Source organism: Poecilia formosa, unplaced genomic scaffold, assembly GCF_000485575.1.
Source record: "Poecilia formosa unplaced genomic scaffold, Poecilia_formosa-5.1.2 Scaffold408, whole genome shotgun sequence".
NCBI classification, from domain to species: Eukaryota; Metazoa; Chordata; class Actinopteri; order Cyprinodontiformes; family Poeciliidae; genus Poecilia; species Poecilia formosa.
In genome coordinates, this window is record NW_006800347.1 from 6588 (window position 1) to 21366 (window position 14779).

Below are 14779 nucleotides of genomic sequence, written 5' to 3' on the forward strand. Positions count from 1 at the left end.
ACAGCTAATGCAGCTAACACAGCTAATGCAGCTAACACAGCTAATGCAGCTAACGCAGCTAACACAGCTAATGCAGCTAACACAGCTAATGCAGCTAACACAGCTAATGCAGCTAACGCAGCTAACGCAGCTAATGCAGCTAACGCAGCTAACAAAGCTATCACAGCTAACGCAGCTAATGCAGCTAACACAGCTAACGCAGCTAACACAGCTAATGCAGCTAACGCAGCTAACGCAGCTAACGCAGCTAACAAAGCTAACACAGCTAACACAGCTAATGCAGCTAACACAGCTAATGCAGCTAACACAGCTAATGCAGCTAACACAGCTAATGCAGCTATGCAGCGAGCGCATCAGGAATCCTCAGAGAGATCAGCAAACAGATCAGCATGCTCAGCTCTTCATTGCTGCCAGCCAATCAGGAGCCTCCGCTGCTTCCCCAGGTGGATCCAGCGTCATGGAGACCGACTCTGAGGCGAGAAGCTGCAACCAGACACCTGCTGATTAGCTCCCCAGGTGGAGGGGGGAACAGGTGAGTCAGAGCTGAGAGGAAAGTTAGAACTGTTCAGATAGAGCTGCAGCTTTCCATGCGGCGCATGCATCAGCTGGACGCTCTACAGATGTGGATCAGATCCTCCAGATCCATCAGATCCACCAGATCCCCTGCCATCTGGACATGAAGAGCGGGAAGCGATCCTTCATCGGTACGTTCTGCTTTCCTTCCACAGACGATAAAAACTGCTGAGTCACCACAATGGTGTTGGGTTTAGTCCAGAACCTCCAGAACCTGATCCAGAGGAGGAACTTTGCTCTGATCTTCCCAGCGTTCCTTTAGTTGCTTGCGGTTCCGCTCGGCTCCTCCACAGCATTTCAATTAATCTGGACTTTGACTAGGCCATTGCAGAACCTTGACTCTCCTCTGTTTAAGCGATCAGCTCCTGGGTTTGGATCATGGTTCTGATGATGACCCGGTTTGGTTCACATTAGAACACTTCATGGTCCAATCAGAGACTGCAGGTCCAAACCGTCTGCTGGTTTATCTGGACCAGAACCAGAACAGTTCTGCAGTTTAATGCTCCAAACAGAACAAAACCTGAACAAACTGTGAACTTCGACATTTTAGTTCTAATCTATCGCTGGGAGAACCTCAGTCAGGTTCTGGTTCTGACCCGGTTTGACCGCACAGGAGAACATGAATTATTCACTCTAAGAGCAGGTGAGGTTGGAATGGGGCCTGAACAGAACCTGGGAGACGAGCCGGACTCATGCAATCAGAGCCACAGTGAAAACAGAGCCGGCGCCGAGTCTGGGCTCAAGTATCGGACCGGTTCAACCGGTTCTGCTGCCGGTTCTGCTGCCGGTTCTGCTGCCGGTTCTGCTGCTGGTCTCCATGGCAATAATTTGTTACACAGTAAAAAATTAACAGCAACAATTTGACTTATTTAATCCACCGTAGGAGAAAATGTGGTTCATATTTCAAGATTTCCATCATTTTTATCTGTAACAGTTTCGGACTGAGCTGAACGTTCAGTTTGGGGCTAAAATGATTCGGTCACGTGAGGCTGGAGGAGGTTCTGCTGGCTCCGGTTTCGAACTGAACTGGACCGGTTCCGGATCCTCGATTCTCCCGCTGCGGATTTTCTGCATTATGACTCAGTTATGTAACTGCAGGTTAGTGGAGCGGCTGGACTCGCCACGGCGTGACGTCACAGCTCCAGCTTTACGTAACCGCTGGTCCATAAGCTGCTCTGGGTCAGAACCGGAGGAACATCTGGGCCTCTGGTTCCGTAAAGGTTCCGGGGTCAAAGGTTGCAGATGTTGCAGCGCGTGATGGCGCAGCCTGAGGAAGAGGAGGAAGGACAGAAACTCTTCATCACCTTCCTCCTTTTCATCACCGTCATCCCTGCTGCTGCAGCGGAATCCCGTGACGTCACGGCCCAGTTTCTGTGGTTACCGGTGACGCAGCAGGGGGCGGGGTCTGCCGGCACCACGTGTCCCTTATAAAGCGGCGCGTCGGGGTCGCGCAGCAGCAGTCTCGCGCAGCTTCAGAGGAGATTCACCGGACCGTCGGAACCGAACCGCGGGAGGATTCCTGTTTATTCTCTGCCTTTGGAGATTCGGTTTTGATTCCCGTCCGAACTGGCTTCCCGCTGCGCAGCGCTCAACATGGCGGTGACCGAGGCGGGATGCGACCTGACCTACTGCAAGATGCGGGGGATCGTTGCGGTTCTGACCGGTGAGCCTCACAGCACTCTACCGGTACCGGTACCAGGCCCGAACCCGGCGCATTCACCACACAGCAGGACTCTAACCAGAACTTTAGTCTGTTTTCACGGAAATGCGGTTTAAATTTAAATAGCGGAGCCAGTGCGCCTGCGCAGTAGGACTGTGTGACGGGCTGAATGGAAAAAACCGCTGGGCTCTGCATGAATGGAAACCCGGCTGGTTGCGTAACTAATAAGCCGCAGCTTTGCACAAATCTTTAACAATCACGCAACAACTGACCGCAGAAAGAACGTTCAGATGTCCAGATCACAGTTCGGATCGTTTTTAATCAGACCGGTTCTTTTTTTTTCTCTGCAGCTTTCATCAAGGAGAGGAAAATGGGTCTGAACGATTTCATCCAGAAGCTGGCGGCGACCCCGCACATCTGCCAGCAGTGAGTATCTGAGGGGCAGAGGCAGGATAACTGCCCCGGGTCAGGGGGTAAAACTGGTCCATAACTGCCCTGGTACGGGCTTCCTGCCCCCGCTCCTAATCTGCCTCCAGGAAACCAGAATAGTCTAATCCCTGATGTTCTGGAGGTAAATCTGGTTGGGATTACGGTGTGACTCACCGCTCAGACCCGCACAGCTGCTGCCGCCTGCGGGAGAAAGTCAGACATCCTGTGGCGGCTCTAAGCCGATCCTCAGACGGTACAGGCTGGACTGGTGCCAGAGGTCAGCCAGAGGTCACCTGCTGACCCCTGACCTGCACATCCTGTGGTCTGATCAGAAAAACCATTTTAAGGTTTAATTTTTTTAATGTTTCTCTGTTTCTGTGCTGCAGCTCTGAGGGGAACAACTTCCTGAAGATCGATGAGAATCAGAACGAAGCTGAAGATGGAAGTCCAGTAAGTTCATCTCTTCACTTTCCACCTTTATTTAAAATAAATCGGTTCCTCCAGCAGAGCTGAGCTTAAATGATAATCTGACATTCTTATGCTATCTATAGTCTAAGTTTGATATATTATCAAACTCCTGGCCTTTCTGTGTTTTATTTCCTTTGAATGTTATTGTTAAAACTTGGACAAAGCTTAGAGTGTCTACAAAATACGTTAGTAACATATTAATACAATAAACAGAAAGAAGTAGAAAAACAGAACTAATCTGTGCATTGCTCCCAAATAAAGTGCAAAAAATTAGAAACAGTCTTTGAGGTAGAGTTCAGAAACTATAATAACTTTAAAAATAAAGTTAAATATGAAGAGGGAATCTGAAACTAAGTATCGATCTGACACATATTTAATTAATATTACCCATATTTTAGATCGGTTATTTGGTCAGATTTTGCTGTTGGGCTACTGATGTTTGGGATCTGCTGTAAAAACAACAGTTTTTTTTTCTTCATTTAAATTCTTCCAAAAAATCCACATAAAAAAATCCAACAACTATTTTTATTCTCTGAAGAAGCGAAACGCTCCAGACTTCCCATGAAGTGGGAAACGCTGCCACCTGCAGGTGGGAGTTGGCATCATCAGAGCTGCTGGTTCTGATCCTGCTCAGCTGGTCGTTCTGGATCAGTGTGAGCAGCTGAGACCATCTCTGTCTCTGTGTGGCTCCAGGGTTTATTTCTCCTGCTTGTCTTTCAGATGTACCTGAGTCCGCGCTCGTCGCTGGCCGAGGACACTCAGTGAGTTTCTGCTCATTTCCTGTTTTATGACCTGAAGTCGGTTATCAGACAGGAAGCTGATTTATTCTGTCTGTCAGGATCAAGCCGTGTGACTTCGACTACCTCAAGATCATCGGGAAAGGCAGCTTTGGGAAGGTGAGGGATCTGCGCTTTGCTCCTGGTGTCGTTTCCGTTTCTCCTCTGACGGTTCTGGACCTGGTTCTGCTCAGGTTCTGCTGGCCCGGCACAAGGAGACCACCAGGTACTACGCCGTCAAGGTTCTACAGAAAAAGATCATCCTGAAGAAGAAGGAGGTGAGTCGTTGGCGGCAGCAGGTGAGCGGCTCCTGGTGGGACAGAGTATAACGGTTCTGGTTCGGTTCTGATCCAGCAAAAGCACATCATGGCGGAGCGCAGCGTGTTGATGAAGAACGTCCAGCACCCCTTCCTGGTCGGGCTGCACTACAGCTTCCAGACCACCGACAAGCTCTACTTCGTCCTGGACTACGTCAACGGAGGAGAGGTCAGTGTGCAGCTGGAAGGGACCGGTTCGGTCCGGTCCGGTCCAGATGTTGACTCCGTCTGTTCCCTGCAGCTCTTCTACCACCTGCAGAGGGAGCGGGTCTTCCTGGAGCCCAGGGCCCGGTTCTACGCGGCGGAGATCGCCAGCGCTCTGGGCTACCTTCACTCTCTGCACATCGTGTACAGGTGAGGCTGAGCCCCAGCGCCCTCTGGTGGCCGCTGCGGGTCACGGGTTTTAATGCCGCCTGCTGTCCGGTGTTCCTCAGGGACCTGAAGCCCGAGAACATCCTGCTGGACTCGCAGGGCCACATCGTCCTGACCGACTTCGGACTCTGTAAGGAAGGCCTGGAGCCCAACGGAACCACATCCACCTTCTGCGGGACGCCGGAGGTAAACGCCAGAAAACATTTAAACTACCGTTGGTACATTTTAAATGACAGTTATTACGTCTGGATCTGGTTAAGCTCAAAATAAGAGAATCTATCAACAGGAAATATTCAAAAATGTTTACAGAAAGAGAAGATATGAATTTTAAAAACCATAAAATGAGAACGATCAACCTGTGGAGTGACTTTATGAAGCTGCATGGATAAAGAAATGAATGAATGTAAAATCATAAACGTGTTCAAAAAAAGCTTCTAGATGACTTTAAGCAAGATGGATACACATAAACTGTAAAATAATACAAAATATTCTTGGACTATTCAGATATAAACGGCATAAAATTATGTTTTCTAGTGATTGATGCATTTTCAAGAATTATATATATGAGTGGGGATTAAAAACGTGTGAACTTCTCACTATCTGAATAAACCAGTAGCCAAAATGATTCTCGTCTTGCACAACATTGTTGTGTTTTTTTTTTGGACACTGTAAAAACTAAAAATCTTACTCAGTATTTTTGTCTAGTTTCTAGTGCAAATATCTCATTTCACTTGAAATCAGACAAAACTAAGTTTCTTTTCAGCAAACAAATAGGAGCTTCTTTCATGTAAATAAATCCTTAATAGTGATTTTTTTTTTGCCATATTGGTGACAGAATCTGCCAGTGGAATTAGTCATTTAAAAAAATCAATATTAAGGATTTATTTACATGAAAAAGTCCTTATATCTTGGAGAAATTTTACTGCCATTTAGTTTTGTCTTATTTCAAGTTTACTGAGACATTTGCTCTATAAACTAGACAAACATAATTTGAAATAAGTGTTTTTGCAGTGTGTGTCTTTATATATATTTGTATGTTTTCTGATTTGTTGGTAGTAAAGCATCTAACGGTACAGGAGGTTCGTGACGTTTGTGTTGGTTTGTGTTGCAGTACCTGGCTCCAGAGGTCCTGCAGAAGCAGGCGTACGACCGGACCGTGGACTGGTGGTGTCTGGGCTCGGTTCTGTATGAGATGCTCTACGGACTCGTGAGTCTCACTCTGTCCCATTTCTGCTGCTTTCTGCTCTTCTCTGTTGAACCAGCCGCTAACCGGCTGACCGTCTCCCTCAGCCGCCGTTCTACAGCCGCAACACGGCGGAGATGTACAACAACATCCTGCACAAGGCGCCGGTGCTGAAGCCCAACGTGTCCAACGCCGGCAGGGAGCTGCTGGAGGGGCTGCTGCAGAAGGAGCGCTGCAGCCGGCTGGGGGCCAAGGACGACTTCGTAAGTCCGCCTGACCCGCCGCGGCGCCGTCCCGACTGGGACCGGACCTCATAGTGTTGTGTTTCCCTGCAGCTGGAGCTCAAGCATCACTCCTTCTTCTCCCCCATCAACTGGGACGACCTGATGGCCAAGAAGGTGGCGCCTCCCTTCGTCCCCTCCGTGGTACGGTCACACCAACATCTGGAGCTGGTTCTGATCCAACCCAGAACCCGGGTCAGAACCAGCAGCTAGATGTTGAGCAGTGGATGATTCACTCTGTCTTTAAGTGGAGAGCCATAAAAATGATCATAATTTAGTTTATTTAGTTTTAAGAGTAAAAAATAGAGGTTCATTTTGTAAAGCCATATTTTCATCAACTTTATTTATAAATGTCTGTTTCAAACTAAATATTTAATTTGCAAGCTAAATGTTGATCTCAAATTAAAATATGTAGCTCCAAACTAAATGTTTAGACATTTAGTTTACCTATTTAACCTGAAGCCAAATATTTAAATTGGCTTCCAAGTTAACTACAAGCTAAATACCAGCTAACTAAATATTTAACTTGCTAACTAATTAGTTAATTTGAAACTGATATTTATACATGAACGAAAACATGACATTAAAAAAAAATGGTTTATTTTTTAATGTTAGGCTAATAAATTTGAATTGCTAGCCCCGGTTCTGACTTCCGGTCCGCTCTGTTCTCCAGTCCGGTCCCACCGACCTGCGGCACTTCGACCCGGAGTTCACCCACCTGCCGGTGTCCGCCTCGCTCTGCAGCGACTCGGCCGCGGTGACCGGCAGCGTCCGGGAGGCGGCCGGAGCCTTCCCGGGCTTTTCCTACGGACCGCCGTCCGACCACGCCTTCATGTGACTGGACCGGTCCGGACACGAGCAGCTCTGGTACCGACTCAAAAGCATCTGGGCTGGAGGGACTCATGTTGCAGCACCATCGGCCCGAACCGACCCAACAGGAGAGCATGTGCCAAGTGGAGGCGTTTCCGGACCTGAGGCCTGTTTGGGCCGGTTCTGGAGCCGCTGGTGACGTGACATGAAGTGTCTGATGTTGGGACGGGTCCACGAAGCTGTGTCGCCGTTTGGACCTCAGAGGAGGCGCCTTCGTTACCGGACCGGTTCGGTTCTGCTCGTCCAATTTGTGTTTTCACGCAGACGCTGAATTGCACTCGAGGAAACGAGGGTCAAAGAAAAGCCGAGCAGCTTCGGAACCAAATGGTCCAAACGTCTCTGCTTCCGGTTCCGGGACCAAAGCGACGCTTCCCTCGACCTGACAGGAAACCTGCAAACGATCCGAACCTGTTTACCTTGAACGACCTGCAGCTCTTCCACCTGTACATATCATAGAGGATATTCCCAGCTGGTTCTGATAGACTCGTGTCGGGTCAGAACCAGCAGTGACCTGGTACCGTTCGGTACTGTCCACCAGCACCGTAGCATCTGTTTATGCGTCATGTAGAGCAGAACTGTCGTCTTGTGCCTGATCCGTGTTGAAACATATCTCCGTCCCTCCAGAACCTTCTAGAACTTTAGTCTTACAGAAGTGCTTCGTTTGGTTGGACAAGAACCGCAGGCCGGAGCCGGATCCAGCTCGGTTCTGGGAAGTGCAATAAAATGTTCCCACAGAATATCTCCTGATCCCGCGTGGTTGTTCCTGATTGAATTGGAGAGCATCGTCACTCGGAGAGGAAATGTTCCCGGAATGAAACCAGTCCTGAAGTTCTTCCATATTTGGAAGTTTGTTTGTTTTTCTGTGTTTTTATTTTCATGTAAAGCAGAAAATTGGCTCTTTGAAGTGAAACTCTGAGCTGAGGTCTGGATCAGAAATGCTAAATAAAAGCTTTCAAACTCAACCCGACTGTCTCCGTTAATCCCACAGAAAACAAATGTTCCTGTCATTCCAGAGGAAATGAAAATAGTTGCACAGAAATAATTTCCAAACATCACAAGATGCTGACATTCATCAGCAACTAAAAGCCAGAGGGATGCATAACGACCTGACTGCTGATGGATGTGAAAGTGTTCAGGCGATGGTTCAGTCATAGATGGCGTCATGTTCACGCTTCAGTTCAGAGGCGCTTCTTCCACCTGGCCACCAGGGGGCTCCACAGCTGCATGTTCAGCCTCATCTCAGCAAAATTAAAATACAGTATCCCGTTTATATCTGTAGTTATCTCATGTTTAATACATCTTTTAAATGCTTTAAAAAAATAGAGAATAACTAAGCTACAAAGATTAACTTGGGCTGTTTTAGTCATTATTACATATTTTGTTCCGCACCGTTTGTCACACAGAGTGGCGTAGGCTGCCGACGGAAATGACGTCAGACAAAAATACGGTGAGTGTCCCAGAAAAACAAAAGACAGAAGTGACGCATTTGTTGGTGATGTGGGCTGATGAGATGTCTGTTTGTGTTTCTGGGGTTATTAATAGATATCCTAAAAACTAAAACTAAATTTATGGTTATCGAAGCTAAAAAATGTCAAACGGAGCTGTAACTGAAAGAGTTTTATACCAAGATCCAAGGAGTCATAACTGATTTCAGGCTAACGGAGGCAGTATGTTGTAAACATAACGGCAAAACTTTCTAAAACTGGATATTTTATACAAAAACACAGATTTGCTTAGTTAAAATGCCCTATTTACAGTTTACTGCACGTGGATACTTCCATGTTTTGTGCTGAAGTGTAGAAATGTTGGGGAGCTAGTTTCAAAACAAATTGATTTTTTCTAACAAACATGAGCCTTAAAAAATAAGGCTACTATTATCACATAAATCCATTATTTTAAAAATCCAAATACCTGAAGTTTAAAGACAGTTTTTCACATAATTCAGATGTGTTATGCAAAATCAAAGACACTGAAAAATGAACGTTGGTCAGTGGGGACATGCTCATTGGCTGACCTCTACGCTTCAACAACCCATAACATTTTTCAAAACAGAATTTTTCAAATATATTTGCATGTTACATTAGCAAAACACATGGATATTTCCATTTATTGATTTTCTCAAAAAATGTGGTTTGCATTATGTGAAAATCTTTGAGATAAACCTGAGACACAAAATGCTAACAGACCCGGTACCCGTTCTGCTCTCTATGCTCTCCACAAAATGCTCCGAATTCAGAGAATGACCCTACTGTGTCAGCAAAATAACTTCTCTTTAATGGGCCCCAAATCGGTTTCAGGCCCATGGGCCCCATGGTTGTAAATCCGTCAACAGGATCCTGATCCCAGCGGTAAAACATCTCAAACTGCTCATGTTTGGTTCATTTTCAGGATCATTTTCTTTACTTTGAGTCTCCTGAAGATCTGGGAAGTCTTCCCGGGTTGATGAGCAGCAGCAGTTGCTTCCAGTTGCTTCCTTCTGGCAGGATTTGACCTCTGACCCCGCTCCTGTTCCATCTCACCTGTCAGCCCTCATCCCGTCAGCGACCTCAGAGATGTGAACGTTCTGCGCATGCGCTGTGGATCCCGTAGGAGCTCCTTCCTGCCAGATAGTGCTCCCTAACAACAGACAAAGCTTTCCTGCGTGGATTCCCGGGGAGAGAGTGGATCGAGGCGCTCCCGGATCCCCTTCCATGGTAAGGCCGGGCTGCGGGCTGCGGTGTCCGGGCAAAGGGCTGCCTGGGAGCCAGGGGGGCCGGTTTCCTGCTCCGGGGTTCAGAAGCTGACACACGATGCCTGGTGGGACCGACTAATCCCTGGAGCAGAAAACTTTCCCACCCTGGTTCCGCCGGAGCATTGTGTAGTTCAGTCTGAATTATTCCCAGTAATGAAGAGTCGGACCGCCGCTAACGGCGCAGCTTAACCCCACAGAAGGAGTCAGAAAGGAAGTTAGCTTTAGCTGGCTAACGTTCCCGTTGCTGGGTGCAGACTAACTCCTGGCGCCGTCAGTGGTGTTCCGGTCCAGATCTATGTGTCGGTCCGGTTTCCTCAGGGATGAATTGCTTCTTTCCAGGAAATAGCCGGGTTTGTGGCTGCACCCTTACTGTGTGCTCGGTGGGGTGTATTTCCTGGAGTCAGCTGTCTAGCAGCAGGATGTTTACCTGCGGCCAGGTAAACAGAGCCGGTTCCGGGCTTAAACAGGTTCGGGAAGAACCGGCTCCAGAGCCTCCATCCCTGCTCTACACCTGAGTCAGATTCCCTTACATCATCCGGTTCTGCGGAGACCTGGTTCCGATCCAATCCAACAGTCAGTCAGAACCACCAACTATGGCCCACATCAGACTGGACCCGGTACCGGTTCTGCTCTCTGTTTCCTGAGCTGATAACACCTCCACTTCTCTCCTCAGTCCACCATTAATGACCTCTGCTGATTTATTTATTATTAGTCTTGTTTTTCTCAGATCTTCTGAAACGTTTTTCACCAGAACACAGTTTGAAACACATCCACATTATTTCCACAAACATCTGGAACCATCTGGGGCAGCAGAACCCGCCGCCCCCAGCAGTTGCCCTAAAATCCAACGTTACTGGATGGCGGAGGGACGCCGGAGTACCTGGAGAGAACCCAAACATGCATGAGGAGAACATTTCCACACCAGAACCTGCTGGAACTGTGAACCACAGGGCTGGCACAGAGCAACCCATACCGTCTGTCTGCGGCCGTTTGACTCCTGATGGGTTACATTTAGACTGGATGGATGCATCAGTCTGTCTCCATCCATCCATCCATCCATCCATCCATCCATCCATCCATCCATCCATCCATCCATCCATCCGGAGTTGTCCTGATCTGATTCCTGATCTCAAACAGGAAGTAGTTTTCTCTGAGGTCATTGCTGATGTCTTTCCTTCTTGGCGTTGGGTTTTGGAGGTTGGAGACGTTCTGCCAGTTTTTTTCCTGGTTCCAGGAGGTTCTAAAACTTGGAAGCATCAGCCCAGTTCTCCCCAGTCACCTGGTCCTGGTCCAGTTCTGGTTCTGTTGAACTGGTTGCTTTGCTGTCTTGAACCCTGGTGAACTTGATGAATCTTTTTTTAGTTGGTTTTTCCGCTCTGGCCTCCTTTCCTTGCTGTTGTGACAGTTTAGTGGTCCAGTTATCTAAAGCTTGTGTAAGTAGTTATTGCGGCTGAGCGGACGGATTCACGCGGCACGTTTCTCTCCCAGAACGTGTTCGGCGAGGAGCTGGCCGACACGTCTGGCGGTTTTAAATTAGCCGTCTGACCCACTTTGGGCCTCTCTCGGCATTATGTCAGGGAGATAACGGCTGGGCGCCTCCAGCTGTGGCCGATGGACAAAACCAGGTTAGATCTTATCCGGCCAGGCGAGTGTTGCTGCACCTGGGCTCATAATGCTGGGTGGAGATGTTTTCCCTGAATGTAGGTTAGGCCTCGTGTAAGGCGGCCCGCTCCCCTAATCCTCAGGTCACCGCCGTGATGGAGACGCTGGTCAACGCCACGTCCACACGTGCCTCACCTGCAGGTCTCGTGCTGCAGATCAGAGCGAGGCGCCGCACTTCCTGTGGCGCCGGGCGGGGTGGGGGGCTGATGGCTATTTATGGGGCAGGAGGAGCGGAGCCGCCTCACAGCGCCGGTGTTTGTGTGAAGCAGGGTCCAGAGCGGCAGTCCGACTGCAGAGCGTAGCTGAGCCTGGAGACGTGGCGGCGCGCCCCGCCGTAGAGATGGACGACCCGCAGGAGCTGCCGGTGAGTCGCAGCGCGGCTAACGTAGCGTTAGCCTTCAACCGTAGCTCTAATCTGACTAAATCTGGTTTTACTGTTTGGTGTTCAGCTTGAAATGCAGCCGGTGACACAAAGATTCATTCATGCTTTTATTCTGGAGATGTGACGTGACGATTTCCCGTCTGAACACGTAGAACTGGTTTAAAGTAGTTGGACAACAGTAAATAATCTGTAATCTCCAGTTAATCTGAACGATCGTAAAAATAAAGGTTTTCTTTCCAATGCTGAGACTCGGCTTGTTCGTTTTGTTCAGGCGAAGAAGGCGAAGCTGGAGGCCGACGGGGAGCAGGAGTCGGAGCTCAGGTTGGATTATCATCATTTCTCCTCAGATTAGCATTAATCTGTAACTCAGATGAAGGTTCTCTGTTCTCAGGAGTCTGAGCTCAGACGGGACTCCAGCTGCTGCTCTGGCTTCATCGGAGGAGGACGGCTCCTTCTCCGCTTTGTCTGCGGCCCGGCTGGACCCAGGTGAGCAGAACCAGAACCATTTTCCTTCCTGTCCTCTGGATGTTCTTGATGTTTTCTCTGAGCCTCCTGTAGTTAGCATGTTGCTGCAGCGTGTAAAACGCCTGCATGGTTTTGTTTTCCCTGCAGGGGAGCAGGATCAGGCGAGCGGCGCCAGAGGAGAATCGGACCGGCCGATCGGCGACGCCGTCGACTCGTTCTCCCATCCAGGTACGGCGCCGGCGCTGAGAAAGCTTGCGTGTCTGGAAAGGACTCACTCAGAACCTATTCTGTCTTCCAGATGGCAACTCGGCCCAGTCCAACTACAGTCAGCAGGTTTACCAGGAGGCCAGGTGAGATTCTGACAGAACCGGCCCGGTTCTGGAGGCCCACTTCAGTCCTGGGAGTTCATGCTAATGTTTGCTTTCTGGATGAATGGATCTGCTCCTGTTTGCTTGGTCATGTGACAGTGATGCAGCAAAGGATTGTGGGATGTTTAACTGAAACAGTAGAGGTCAATATATCGGTTATCGATCAGTTCATCCTGATATGATCGCAGAGGATTGAAATAAATAGTGATAAAGTAAAAGTGAAGCTTCTGAGGAAATGTTTTATGTTTGGTGGAGACTTTAGATAAATAACTAAATCATTTTAATCAGTCACAGCTTATCTCTGCTCAGGTGGTTCTGGTCGGGTTCTGGTCGCAGCTGGGCCAGAGCCTCAGACTCGAGGTCGCCCCCTTGAGGGGAAATGTGTAGTTTGGTTTCAGAGCTCCTGTCCAGCAGGGGGCACCTGCAGCTGGTTGCCATGGAGACCTCTCTCTTCCAGTTTGACTCCTTCAGGCTGATCTCACTGTGCTGTTCTCTGTGTTGCCATGGCAATGCTGCTCCAGCCCTGCAGTGACATCCTTCAGCAGCCAGGTGGCGTTCCAGTCCGCCGTCTACTCCTCCTTCCCTCAGAGCGGTCAAACTTACGGCCTCCCGCCCTTTGGTTAGCCCCGCCCCTACCTCCCGCAGCATCATGCCTCTCTATGCCTCCAACGTGCTCTGACCCCACCCTGCTGCACCCCCTGCAGGTGCGCTGTGGCCAGGTGTGAAGACGGAGACAGGGCTGCCTGAGGCGCCCCCCGGTGGCCAGACAGGGTTCCTCAGCTTCAGCACAGCCTACACCTCCACCCAGCCGGGCCAGCTGCACTACTCCTACCCCAGCCAAGGCGAGCTGCACGCACACACACACACGCACACACACACACACACGCACACACCATGCACACAAACACACACACACACACACACCATGCACACACACACGCACCATGCACACACACACACACACACGCACACACCATGCACACAAAAACACACACACACACACACCATGCACACACACACGCACCATGCACACACACACACACACACGCACACACCATGCACACAAACACACACACACACACACACCATGCACACACACACGCACCATGCACACCCTCCCTCTGAGGTGTAATGATGCTGTTTCTGCCTTCAGCCTCCAGCTTCACCACGTCCAGCGTTTACTCCAACATCCCCTCATCAGCCGCCGTCAGCAGCGGCGCCACCGCCGCCGGACCGCAAGTGAGGACAAAACGATCATCTGGACTGTCGCTTCTGTCCAGAACCAGAATCCCTGCAGAACATGTTGGGTTCTGGTTCTCTGTGGGACAAGAACCAGATTTCCCTTTAGAAAATGCTATTTCCAGTTAGCATATCTGTCACAAAGCGAGTCAAAAATAAAATAAAGACTTGATAATTGGTCCCTGAAAGCCAGAGAAGACGTTAGCTAATGAGTCAGAGTTCATGTCGTCCAGATTACATTTCATTGTGAGAGTTAAACTCACAGTAGCAACGCTGCAAACCAAACTTACCTCTGGGTCAAAGGTCAATCATCGGTTCATTCCAGGTTTCATCCACCAATCAAGGAACAGCTCATTGATCATGTGATCAGTATTATGGTGGTTTCTTTTTAATGTATTTAGTAACCTGGTACCAGGTTCTGGTGTCTGACCCGGTCCAGTCTCTCCAGTCAACCTCTTCCTCCTTCCTTCCTCCAGGAGTTCAGCAGCTACAGCTCACTGGGACAGAACCAGTTCTCCCAGTACTACCACCTTCCTCCCAACTACACGTCCTCCACGCCGCCCAGCGCTGACGAGCACGGCTCTGGTACCGGCGCCGGCGCCGTGGGGTATTCAGCAGTGAAGTCAGAAGAGGCCGCCTCAGCCGGACCGCCCACAGGTGCTGGTTCTGTTCACCTGGAGGTTCTGCAGAACTTCCTGACCCAGATGCTGCAGTCAGAACCCTGGCGGTCTGGCCAGGGCCGGGTCAGTATCATCAGTGTGTTTACCTGTTCTGCTGCAGATGCGTCACCGCCTGAGAACCCGCCAGCGGGGGGCGCCAGAGATCAGGACGAGGTCGGCCGCAGGAACTCGGTGGGAAAGTCCAAAGCCAAGGCCAAGAAGTCTGACGGCTCGCCGCCCGCCAGCAGCGACCTGGAGGTAAGCTCACCCGCTGCGGCTCACCCGCTGCGGCACACCCGCTGCGGCACACCCGCTGCGGCACACCCGCTGCGGCACACCCGCTG

The 14779-nt window shown here is 49.6% G+C and overlaps 2 protein-coding genes across 4 annotated transcripts in view; both read left to right on the forward strand.

Moving 5' to 3' along the window:
• The first annotated feature begins 2007 nt into the window (after positions 1-2007).
• LOC103154962 (serine/threonine-protein kinase Sgk1) lies at positions 2008-7891 on the forward strand. Its single transcript, XM_007576456.2, has 13 exons — positions 2008-2236; positions 2584-2659; positions 3049-3112; positions 3851-3891; positions 3969-4026; positions 4101-4184; positions 4261-4392; positions 4465-4577; positions 4658-4781; positions 5707-5802; positions 5886-6041; positions 6114-6203; positions 6733-7891. The coding sequence occupies exons 1-13, from the start codon at positions 2167-2169 to the stop codon at positions 6895-6897; spliced, it is 1269 nt and encodes a 422-aa protein (XP_007576518.1). The 5' UTR covers positions 2008-2166; the 3' UTR covers positions 6898-7891.
• A 1119-nt stretch (positions 7892-9010) lies between these two features.
• eya3 (EYA transcriptional coactivator and phosphatase 3) overlaps positions 9011-14779 on the forward strand; it is a 12448-nt gene continuing 6679 nt past the window's right edge. Inside the window, exons 1-11 of one of the 3 annotated variants that reach the window (XM_007576458.2) lie at positions 9011-9622; positions 11589-11686; positions 11976-12025; positions 12081-12190; positions 12317-12397; positions 12468-12519; positions 13059-13156; positions 13242-13379; positions 13691-13776; positions 14253-14433; positions 14557-14693. In XM_007576458.2, coding sequence (XP_007576520.1) covers positions 11663-11686; positions 11976-12025; positions 12081-12190; positions 12317-12397; positions 12468-12519; positions 13059-13156; positions 13242-13379; positions 13691-13776; positions 14253-14433; positions 14557-14693 — 957 coding nt within the window. In that variant the 5' untranslated portion in view covers positions 9011-9622; positions 11589-11662. The remainder of the gene's footprint in view (positions 9623-11588; positions 11687-11975; positions 12026-12080; positions 12191-12316; positions 12398-12467; positions 12520-13058; positions 13157-13241; positions 13380-13690; positions 13777-14252; positions 14434-14556; positions 14694-14779) is intronic. The other 2 variants (XM_016663222.1, XM_007576459.2) reach the window with 2 other exon arrangements.